The sequence below is a fragment of the Anopheles aquasalis genome, chromosome 2 (assembly GCF_943734665.1).
Source record: "Anopheles aquasalis chromosome 2, idAnoAquaMG_Q_19, whole genome shotgun sequence".
Classification (NCBI taxonomy): Eukaryota; Metazoa; Arthropoda; class Insecta; order Diptera; family Culicidae; genus Anopheles; species Anopheles aquasalis.
In genome coordinates this window covers 40762501-40775000 of record NC_064877.1, presented here as the reverse complement: position 1 = coordinate 40775000, position 12500 = coordinate 40762501, and the positions used below count along the sequence as shown (strand labels likewise).

Here is a 12500-nt window from a genome sequence, read left to right as displayed (position 1 = left end):
AATAAATTGCATTCTTACATTGTGTCATCTTCCTGCCAGACTTGTTGTGAAGAAGTTGTAAACGACCAACTTTATAGTTTAAAGAAAAAATATGAAGTGGAAAATGGTTTGACTTATTGTCGTTTGTGTGTTGATAAGCGATGTTGTGCATTAGATCGTGAGAATGTTTGAACTTAGAGAGAACACTATTTTAAAACTACCAATTGAACAAAACTTCGATTGATTAAACTCAATTTACTCACAAAGTATCTGTTACCATATTGCTGTCTCATATTAAACCGTTGTTTCCTGAATAAGAGCCCTTTCTGTGCATTTGCTCAGGAGAAAAAACCTAATAAGGTATCTTTTTTAATCTTTTCAACACTCCCTCTCGTTGGTCCGCATACTCTCCTTCTTCCACCGTGGTATATTGCATTTGGAGCGTTGCTCAATCATTGCCTATTCTGAGCTTGATTATACCCCCGGACGGGCAGTCGCGGAAAGTTGCACAAGTACTGCGCGCGCCGTCATCAGCGCAGAATTCATCAACCATCTATCGATGCGATAGTATTTGGCATAAAAGTTTCCTAGATCCGCTATCGCCTTCCATCGCGTCTTTTGCTTTTCACCGCCGGAATCGCGCTCTTAATCAAAACTCTCAAATGAAATCTCTCCGTAAATCTGCTTCCACGCAAACCAGAAGTAAGAACCGGGAGAGCAGGCGAGTACGAGGACGATAATTTAATTCCAGGACCAGGCTGCGCAGGTTGAGTGAAATTTTGACGACCGTACCGTTCCGTCGAGGCCATTGAGCCAGAAACATCAAAATCATTACCCCGGAAGCTAACTGAACCATTCCTTTGGAGCGCTTTGGTTCGCGTAGTGCTGGGCAACGACGCTTCAACGCGCTCCTCGCACAAACGTGGGAAAGTGTAAATTTTCATCACGTCTAAAAGCGATCGTGGAAAACTTCATCCATTCATAGTCTTCGTTCGTGTTCGGTCCGAGCATGGCATGGCAGCACCACGGCTCATAATCAATACAATCGAATCGCTTGAAGCTCCCGGTTCGTTCCGGTCTATGGTTCTCAGAGTTTCAGATTCTTCTTGTCCGGAAGCAATGTAACGAACGCTGGAACCATATCGCTGGAGGTCTGAGCGTAGCGGTGCTCGCTTATTCACTCGCGAGAGTGGCAATGGGCAGACGGAGTGGACACCGGTGCCAGCCATTTCTACAGCTGCACCATATTTTCTTATCCGCAACGCAAGATGAACCGATTTTACAACCGACCAACCAACCAACCTCTTCTCTAATGTAATTTAGTTCGATTTTCTACTCTCACACGGCGCTGCGCTGAACCAAGCGGTCGCTCTCTCTTTCTCCTGGCTAGTTTCCATCTCAATTCCACTTCTCTTCACACCACAGCACAATGGTTGCAGGCAACGTTGGTTGCGAAATGAAATTACGATTTTGCGATTTTTCATCCCTTATCTGGTACCGAGCCATACTGGCCAGTTGGCAGTGACGGGACCCCGTCGCTCCACCGAGAAGTTAGTAAAATGGAGGTGACGATCGAAATCATGTGCTGGAATGTGCGCTGGAAAGTTGGACGTAATTTTCAATTTGTCTCTACCACCACCGGCCCGGGGAACGGGGACGTGATATCTGCGAATGAGTTCATCGTTTGATCGCCCTTCCGATCAGCGTCGTATGTTTCTGCATTTTATTATTTGCGTCAAAGCGCCGTTCCTCGCCAGTTCAGTTAGCAATTTTTCTCCACTGTGAAGCAACTGATTGAAAGGAGGGTGCGGAAAATGAATCATCTGCACGTCAGTTTTCATTTCGCTCCACCGGGTAGTGGAGCGCACATGAAGCGAAGCAAGTGAAAATCGCCCCGTGAGCCATCGTCGAACATGAGCGTTCACACAACTTTTGATTAGCATTTTTATTAGAAAAATATGCTAATAGTAAGTTTCTCCGGGACGACAAGGCACAGCGCGAAGCGCAAGAGCATTGCAATGATCCTAAATTTGCAATCTATTTCCCTCGATCCGGTTAACGGGCCTTTTGCCGCGTCCGTGCTGAAAGGGCCACCGGTGCACTAATGAAAAGCTTTACCTTTTTTGGGTTTTTTCCTCACCGCGCTTCAACACATTCCATCGCGGTTTCCGGGCCGAAACATCGATCTTCTGACTCCGCGGGAGAAACCACAAATTGAAGAAGATCCAGCGCCGGGTGGAAAATAATGCAAAGAAAATCAAATTTCACTGAAAAGCGCTTTGTTCATCAGTTTCTAAATACGGCTGATTAGTGGTGGTGCTGGTGGTGCTTCTCGACTTTGCTCTACCTTCCTTCCTGTGCTACGTTTCGGCCGTTCAGGTAAATTGTCGGAGCCTTTTCCGCCGGCCTAGGAAGGATTTCTTAACCAACGCGCCAAATGGAAGCGATGCTGGGTGAGAACTTCTCTGCACGAGACTATCATCATCGCAAAGATGTGATGAGTATGCCCGATTCTAAATAGCAAACAGCAAAAACCTTCGTCTACCAAGACCGGCCAGGTTGGGCTTCAATTTGAGCAACTGATAAGCTTATTAAACCGACCGTAAACCGGAAAGTGGAGCAGCAATCGAGACCCCTTTCAGGAAGCTAATTCGTGCTGCTATCCAGAGAGGGAGAGAGAGAGAGAGAGCGGGATTGTAGCTTCTTTTTGTACTCTTCTTACAACCTGACATCCCGTACGGCGATCGCCACTTCTTGTGTTTTGCAATACAAAGCAGTATAAAAAGAAAGATTCCGATGCCTGCAAACGATTCCGAATGAAAGGAAGAACAAAAGCAAACCACGTGGGAACAGCGCAAAGGGTTCCGAAAGAAAAGAAGGGAAACAAAATAAATTAAATATTAAATCGTACCACCGGGAAAGGTTCGTGAAAGAACGAATTCAACGGGAAAACACAGGAAAAAGGGGTAATGGAAAACCACTTTCAGCGGCCCAACGTTACCGGCACAACGCCGGCCTTCCGTCGACCATCCGGTTGCTTAACCGAACGGACCACCGATTGTTACGTGGTCATGTGTGACTTCCGTTGGCCAACGACAAGAGAGCGAGAGGCATAAGAAAAACAAACAAAAGAGAGTCCCTCCCCTAACAGGGCAGAAGCCTTGGCTGCCCAAAACAGAATCCTACTCCGGCAACACCGAGACGCACCCTACGGTCTGACCAACACAGAAACGCGGGAGTGCCAAGAATCGGCGGCCCCGTGGAGGAAATGAGTGTTTTGCTGTTTTAAAATTAAAATTCCCAACCCCTTGGTTGCTCTGGTCCTCCATCGTGGCCATCACCATGAAAGGTGCAACCATTAAAGGGGCGTTATCGGTAAACGGGGTCTACGGAGAAGGGTTGGTGTTTAGGTTTTTGGTGGAAGATGGTGCGACGGTGGAAAACACCGGATAGGATTGGTTGTTGGCCTCCTCAGCGCCCCATCGTTTTGTTGGTAGTTCCGGTCGGACGAGAAACAAAAGAAGAACGTTGACGTCGCTGTGGAGCCATGGAAGGGCAGCAGAGGCCAAAGGTCGGACGTTCGGGAGAAGCGAGCATCCATTTTTGTTTGTTTGTTGCTCCGCGTGCATGTGTGTTCCGAGTGGCGAGCACATAAAGAATGGATGTCCTGCTGCTGGTATTCTCCTCTTTACCGGATGGTGCTGAGTAAAGAAAGGCGCCAGCCAGACGGCAATCGACGGAATCTTCTGAGAAGGTATCGGACGAAACCGGGGCACAGCAAAAGGGTAGTTTGTTGATTTTCCGACGAGAATTAGCCACCCTATTCAGCTAACGCCATTGCCACGAGCTGTTGAGTGAGTGACGACGATTTGCATGGGCGTGCTGGGTGATCCGGAACACCGCATCATCCCTCGAGGGGGTGGGGGGGGGGGCACATCCGAACTAATCCGGATGACAGGGATGTGCTGAAGGGCGAATGGCTGTCTGTCTCGAGATGGAAAGCCCGGCACTGTCGCACTGTGCACTGCATATTGTTCACATAAAGAAACACATTTCTTCGTCAGCCACATCAAAGGGCTTACGGCGTGGTCACATCCTGTGGCACAAACTGCTGCACTTTAATGACGCAGGTACTGCCATTGGCCCGGTTACCTGACCTGAGCTGCACGTAACGCAAACAACGACCAACGATAGCCCCATAAGCGACGGTAAACCATCGCCATCATCCTAAGCATCGCAGTAAGCACAGATTACCTGACGCTGCCAACCGGCAACAGACTCCTTCAGACTGCTGCCGGCTCGCATAGTAAGCCCACCTGCAACGAACAAACATCAACAACCTTCGCGTCGTAAGCGGCAACACTCGAAACGCGGTGGAGTCTCTTGCGATGGACTCCAGTGCCGTGTCGGAAGGTGATTCGCTTCAGTTTGGAAGCACTATTCGCCCAGAGCTACACCCAAGAAGCATCATTTTGAAAAGGAGTGCGATGTACTCGTTTCGTTTCATTCCGGTATCACGCCGCCTACCATGATGGTGATGGTGAGTTTGGCAAATTTTTAAACACATTTCTGCAAACCACGGCGATGTGCACTGTGCACAGAAGATGGCGCCAGCGAAGCAGTTCATGGTGTGGTTTTTGTTTGCGGTCCTTAGCGGCACAGCGTAGCGGACGTGCCCCGCATTCCAGGCCACCGGGATGGATAGACTTCGCTCTGGGGTTTTTTTGGGGGATTTCGTTTTCCATCCCTTTCAAGATGTAGGGCACCACGTGAAGTCTTCAATTTTCGAGCGAGTGAGCGCTAGTTTGTTTGTTTAGTATTTAGCGTAAAAGGTTGCTGCACACGAAGCGCTCTACATGGAGCATGGCTCACCGCCTACGGTGAGCCTTTTCGATGGATAAAGTTTGCCGCACAACATGTAATGCAATATAAGGTGCACGTAGGAAATGTTGTTCACAAGAGTTTGCTACCGTCGCGTTGACTGTGGACTTTGTGAGGCAGCCAATTACTCCGGAACAGTCTCTTCTGGTTAGCCTGGCCCTTTGCTGCTTGGTGGTGTTATAAGAGCTTACACCTGTTATGTACATCGCTCGTCAAAGCATTGAGGCCATCAAGGAATGTCCGGTTCGAGGACAGTTCTCTCGGTCTCGGTGTAGAATCGTCTAATTGGAATTCTAGCTTACCATCCCGGCTCCCCATCGGGACACGTCACATTCAACGCATCGCACCATCAACCGGTTGCCCCATTGACTTGTCGCTCATGACGGACTTCTGATCTCGGTCTTCCATTCGTTTCCATTTCCCCTCTACTTCACAGGGCGACCGGATCAAGTGCACAACTGTACGGTGGCGAACGTGTCCATGACGTCGCTGTCGGTGCGATGCTTCGAAGGCTTCAACGGTGGGCTGGCGCAATCGTTCTTTCTCGAGCTGCGCGACAGCCACACGCAGGAGGTGCGCTTCAACAACACCTCGCCAGCACCACGGTTCGCCATTCCGAACCTACATCCAAGCGTCGTGTACCAGCTGGCCGTGTACGCGTTCAACTCGAAGGGCCGCTCGGAGCCGTACGTCATGAGTGCGGCCACCCAGCGGTTACCGGAGAAGCAGATGAAAGACTCGGAGAAGGGTAAGTATTCCGGAACGCGCGAACGTGGATGGTTCGTTCCACCGAACCGTTTGCGGTGGCGGCATCTAATGCGACCGCTGTATCGCTTGTAATGCATTTCAGTGGAACGTCCTCGATCACCGCTCCCCCTGACGCCGACCCTTTCGGTGGCGATTGGATTGGCTGCGGCCGTACTGATCGGCAGCTGTGCCATCGTGCTGGCCCTCAAGTTCCCGTGCGGTGCGAGTAGTCGCCGGCATAAGGACACTGCGCCCAGTACGACCGTGCGCACCTCGTCGCCCGGACCGAGCGATAAGAGCGTCGCCAGCAAGGATTACGATGGTAACGAGAGTGACGAGAAAAACCCGGACGTCATCCCGGATACGATCGATTCCGATGATCAGGTAAGGCAAAATTGCACTAGGTTTGCAACACAACGGTCTGTAATTGGTTTGAGCTCTTTGTTAGGTCTTCTTGAGCCTCAAGTAGTCGATTATCTGGATCGATTAGCTCGATAATCGGGCAACTGAAAAGTATAACTCAACCGCCACAAAAAGATTTATTGATTGCCGTATAAACAAACATGATTCTGATTTCTGAAACGTATCACTTGCCCTTCATAAAGCATTCAATAATGATAAACGGATTTCAATTTTAAGATTTTGTTCAAATCGCAACCATGAGAAGGAATTAATCAAGCGCGGCTTACGACTACATAACGAAATCAGTTTCATAATGATAGCTTCGCCCTTTTTTATCTAACTTGCGATCTTGCCTTAAAAAAATTACATTATAAATTATAGCAACCATTTCCAACATAACATAAAACAGGCACCATATTCTAGCTTAATGTTACAAGGTACCTAAAGTTATGAATTTTACAAAGCTATCCATGCTGTACCATTTTGGGGTCATATAGACGCCCTAGAAATCTGGAAGAAATGTACAAAGTTTTCACTTTAAGCGAAAGCCTTCACCCAGGGATACACGAAGCGTTAACTCTAGCCTAAACTCAGAATGTAAAGCCAAAAAGTTTACGCTTCGTGTGGCAGGCATAATTGCATAAAAGTTTATACCGAAACGTCAACTGCAATTACATTCGTGCACCTGCAATTACATTGTGCAATTACATTCAATTACATGTGTTTTTAGTCACAAAAACATAACTCGACGAGATAAGTTGATTTCTGAACATCTTTTTATATATTTTAAGATGTTGTTGCTGTATATTAGCGATTGTAGCACATTCAACTCTTCATATCGCTAGGCTTAATGTTGGTGCTGATTTTACGCTTGCTTTTACGCTCGGTTTTACGCTCCGCGGGCGTATAATCTTTTTTACATAAGCATAATCTTTCTGGCATTACACTCTGCGTTTATACTAGAGTTTACGCTTCGTGTATCCCTGGCTCTCCAAAAAATAGCATAAACTTTGGCAAAACTCATGAATGAACGATAATAAAAAGGGCAAATACGCTTTTAATTAAGAAGGACCTCATGTTGATGATTAATGTGCATTTGTTTTGAATTATTTCAAAACACCTTCACCTGATTCCACACAACGCGAATCAATCGAGATGCATCGATGAACCATGAACAACACAGATTGAATTAGATTGAATGCCGCGTAGCTTCTGAGCGTTTCCGTACGGATGGCACAAATCAATATCGTGCAACATTCGAGCAATCGTCATGCATTCGGCAGCAAATTCCCTGCTTGAAATAGCTCCCATGACACGTAACTGACATTCCGTTCCGTTGTGCCTGCATTGTTTCACGCAAAATCCCTTCTCCTCTAGATGGAGTACATAAAGCGCCGCCAGCACATATCGACCATCGACACGAGCAGCCCGAGCCGGTTGCTACTGACGACGGCGGCGGCAGCACCGAACCAAACGTTCATCGGGACCTCGATGGCGGCCGCCCTGCACGCCAACCACACCACCAGCCTCGGTTACTGCACGTTGCGCAACGGCACCCCGCAGGCGTCCAGCTCGATCACGAACGTGTCGATGTGCCACGTGCCCTCGACCTTCACGACGGCATCGCACGCCACCTGCACCCTTCCGCGGCACCCGATCGGTGGTTCCGGCGGTGGTCCACCATCCATCGGCATGCCCGGCACCGGCGACCGGACGCACCATTGGCCATCGTACGGTGGTACGATAGCGGGCGTCCGCAACATTACCGCCATCTCGGTGACAAGCGCCAACCAGGCGCTAACGGTGGGTGGTGGCGTGGGACCACAGCAACTGCCACCACCACCGCCACCGTCGGCGATCGCGATGCAACACCTCGGTCCAACCGCCCGGACCCGGGTTTGTCTTGGGCTTCCCGAAGATGACGTTTCCGCCGACACGCCCCTCATGATGAAGCGCGAAAGCACCGTATGACTATAGGAGTCTCACAGGGTCGGTGACACGGCCCTGTGAGAACGTGCACCCGAACCGCCAACGATGACCACGACGACGACGACGACGACGCCCGGACCGGCGTGAACCGCTACGAACCGCCGTCGATAGTGGATTGCTTCCAATGGAAGCCCCCTCCCTGTGGCTACGTGGACCTTGGACTGGACGCTGGCGATGAGGAAAGCATTCCTGTTATCACCTTCACCTAAACGCTGGATTCAGTTTGCGTTGGTTTCGTGATATCAAGACGCTGTGAATAAGTAGCCGGAATAGTGGACTGAAGACCGGAGACTGTGGCCGGTGCGAGAATCGAAACCGAAACCCCCCCTCCCCTCCCCCCTAGAGAGCTTTTACCGAGGAAGATGCGTCGCGATAGGAGTGCGTGGCGCTCGCAATCAGCATTCCCCGTCAGATGTAAATATCCCACGCCTGTACATATTGAGAACGAGAACTCGAGATCTTATCCTGGTGCATCGAACGATGGAACGATGGTGTGAAAAGTCGAATCCATTGGTCCCGTGAGCAATGGTGTGCACACTTTGCACACCTAAACTATTGGCCAAACTGGCTGCATAGCAGTCACTAGAAACAGGAGCGCGGGTCCCGCGGAGCTATGTATCAAACACGAAGACTCACCTCGGAGCAGATTACCTGGGCTGAGAGAGAGAGAGAGAGAGAGAGAGAGAGAGAGAGAGAGATCGCAAGAGTGACGAGACAATGAAAGCAACATTACAACATTACACACCACAGTAACTAAAAGAGATTCTGCCACACAGACTATGACCCGTTTAGGTATTGTCCGACATTCCCTTCTCCAGCAGAAACACTTAAAACTCTAGCTAGTCAATATTGAAAGTGGATCAGGATTAACAGTGTTGGCTTCCGGAAGTATGTTAAAGATCATCTGCGTGTGTGAGCTTGTAGTGATGTCAATATCTTCAGGGCCAGCTCAGGAGCCCAAAGCTCATCATGATGGAGTCCTTCATCCTGCATTCAGCTTACTTGCTCCAACTATCACTTTGGTAAGATTGGGCCAATGGCCTCCGGGGAGGCTGAGCTGACAGGCCACAGCTCAGCGTAGCGCCCGGTTCCCGGTTCCCGGTTCCTGGTTCCTTAATTTATTTGCCTTTATCCCGGGACAGCTCTCAGGGGAGCGTCACATCCTGGCGGTGAATCCTGGTGGTGCGCTTCTCTCTCTCTCTCTGTCTCTCCGTAGACTTGGTGTCGTTGGTTTAGCGGCGGTGCACTGGTGGCACCCGTACCCGTGCTGACAGTGATTGATGACGGTGGGGATGGTGCTAGTTTTGTGGGACCCCCTCTCCCCGTGTGGGATGGAAACAAGGGTGCAAAGCGAGCGAGAGCGAGCGAGAAGCCTGTCTTCTGCCGTTACAACTGTCAGCGCAATCGATGATGGATGTTTTCTTCGAGGTTTTTTTTTCGCTCTTCTGCCGCTCCGTGTGGTGGATTTTGAAATTGGTTTTTCCGCCGTTTCGCTGCCTGCCCCCACCCCCTCCCCAGGGGCCTTTGTGTTTCTCGTCTCCACGGCTGAAGGTATCTTCAATGCTAGAGAGACTGGCAGCGGTGACCGTGCTGTCAGATCTTGTTGCAACTGGGCGTGCTTATCAGCGGAGCGTTTTGTGGTGACGCATTGTTGTGGTGCGGAAGCTGTTGCTTGATGTGAATGCAAAACGGCGCGGAATTCGCGGAAAAGTAGACGGTTCCTGGTGGCTCTTGTGCTCATTATCATGCACCAGCAGCGGCGAGCATTGGCTGGCTATTTAGAACCATCGGTGCTGGTGCTCAAACGCTGGCCCCAGTGGCGCACCGCAGCTGAATCGCTGGAACTAGACGCAGAGCGATCTGCTCTTGGGTGTGTTTTCGATTCCCCAAAGCGTAGACATGATCGATGATGCATCGCCATCGCATCGCGCTTCGATAGTACGATTCATTTTATGCTTTACTGCAGCATTTCATTGCCACTGGTGGTGCTCCATCCATCGCCTGCCTGGATGGAGGGAAGAAATAGAGAAGCGTCTGTCTTGGGATTGCTGACGACAGTTTTCTTGGAGAAGATCGTCGTTCCATCGTCTGTAGCGTTTTTATTAGAGCTGGAAAGGAATGTAAAGCTTTGTTATTGAACATTATAGCGCTTGCCAGCCACCAGCTGGTCCGTAAAATATATCATTTATGTTGTCGTTTCATGCAATTCCACACCTGGGATAGCGTTTTCAATATACATTCCACCACCTCATCTCATCAGCGCACATCGTCGCGTGCAAAACGAATTTCGTTTCACAGCCAGCAACAGCGGCTAGTATTTGGTGCGGGAATGCGAATCGAAATGAGGTTTCCTCTTGTCTGGCTTCCTCCGCACGGTTCATATCCCTTATGGCCCAGACTGGAGTGACAGGCGCCAAAAAGGGGCGGTCGAATCCGTACCAAATCGCACTCGAAAGCAAAATGAGAACATTCATAATCAATCCACCATTATTCCAATTTCCTGTTTGGCATCGACCGTGCTCCACGCCATCCGTGGATCCGAACATTGCATTCCATGCTGCCGACATTCCATTCGACCGATTCAGGTTCGATTTTCAGCACTTGATGGATTCGATTGCGAGCCGATGTTTGTTTGCAACGCATCACCATTTTTAATGCCAGTGTAATCAGGCTCGTCATGTGCGATATGCCAGAGAAACAGCAATCGCACTCGCAGGGCACTGACGTGAGGTGCATTAAAATCGCTGAATTCCTGGATGTTTTCTCAGCGCACAAAGACCATATGCAGGTTAATGCATGTGCCGCTTACACATTCCTTTTGCCATTCTGTTCAACCAGGTGTACGTTTCAATTTCTCGCTCACTTTTCTACCTTCTCATCGGATGTGCCATTGATGCACGCGGAAAAATCGGGAATGAAAGAATAAAACGAGTGAGAGAGAAAGAGGGAGGATTGGGGCTAGAAAGGCAAATAGCATCCGGCCCGAAAGGTGCATCCGCTGGGCTCCGAGCCGAGATTAATCGTCGATACAATGCACCCGCCGTTCACACAGTCGTTGAGCATCCGATGGGAAAGGAGGAATGGTGAAAAGCGAAGACCAAAGAACGCAGCAAACAACAATGCAAACAGCTTGGAAATCACTATCCGGGTGCTCGGGCATACCATCAGCACCAGAATACGCTACCACCGGCAGGTGACAGATGAGGGTTGGAATGATGGACATGTATTGCACGGGTTCCGGGAGATTCGGCCAAATAATCACTGCAATCGCGTTGATTACGAAGGATTGTGTTTTGCAAACCGGCACCAACAGCCACACCAACACCACCACATGCCCCCCCCTAAAAGGCTGGAATGGCAACACAATAAAGGCTGGAATGGCAGAACCGGAAACGTTCAACCCAGGATTCAACCGGTTCCCACACATCCGGCAAAGTGAACTGCATAAATATGAAACATACAGACCCAGAGGCCACCGTGGTGTGGACGTGGGTGATGGTTTTCGATGGTGATTTTTCCCCGATGGTAGAACCGTTGGTTGTTCAATTTTTAATTTCAGTCCACTCGTGGAAAATGCATGTTTGTTCCAGCGATTGGAAAGCGTGCAGAGTGTGTATTTATGGAAGGAGAAAAAAAAACACCACAGAAAAGTGGGGCAGCACATGCCAGTTGAATGTAATATTATCACCGAAAGGCTGAAGGATGTGCACCGTTAAGCTCCGGAAATTTGCTGGATCATTCGAGGCTCAGCCTCGCTAGCAGGTGGAGTTCAATATGGTGAGAACATTGTGATTAAAATCATCACCAACCCTACTACATGCATCGCTACAACGCTAGCACACGCATACTGACGCTGCATTCCAGGGAAAATCGATTAAAACCGTTTGGAGACCGAAACAGACGTAAAGACACGGAGTGCTCAAACCACTTCCGCCTGGATGTGGTCTACGGAATCGATGACCCTCTAACCTGACCTGAGCCTAAGAGCACCCCAGGACCGAATCGAATGTATGTACAACACGGAATATAGTATAAAAGTAATGACAAAAAATAAACCCTCTCCCAAAAGTCTCGTTCTATCAATTAGCGCCCGCAAGTGGCGCGCAGACACATCACTCACTTCAAGCACACCCAATAACAACCCGATACAGACGCGATAGTAGGGTCCGGGTCAGATGTACATTTTCCACACTCCCCGTTCCGCGAATCACACATCATAAAACCCTTTCCCGAATGGGACTGTACATATGTAAAACTATAGAGTAACGACACTCACAAAGCGACAAGCGAAGCAAATCGAAACGCAGCGTGCAAGCCGTGCACCGGGTGAAATCAAAAACCGTTAACTCTTTAAGTAGAATGTCCGATAGAAGTTCGATTGAAAAAAAAGAAGAAGAAAGAAAGGTGAGGAAGAAATCCGGACTGACTTCCGGTGTTTGTTTTTGAGTAATCGAGCAGATAAGATCCAAAATCATACGGTGGTTAGGGGGGGGGGGGGAGCA

The 12500-nt window shown here is 49.4% G+C and overlaps 1 protein-coding gene across 1 annotated transcript in view; it reads left to right on the top strand.

Moving 5' to 3' along the window:
* The window catches only part of LOC126581106 (protein turtle homolog B), a 90014-nt gene extending 77547 nt beyond the window's left edge, over positions 1-12467 (top strand). Inside the window, exons 11-13 of the mRNA XM_050244552.1 lie at positions 5297-5608; positions 5711-5991; positions 7387-12467. Of these exons, the coding sequence (XP_050100509.1) occupies positions 5297-5608; positions 5711-5991; positions 7387-7980 (1187 nt within the window). The 3' untranslated portion in view covers positions 7981-12467. The remainder of the gene's footprint in view (positions 1-5296; positions 5609-5710; positions 5992-7386) is intronic.
* The last annotated feature ends 33 nt before the right edge of the window (positions 12468-12500 follow it).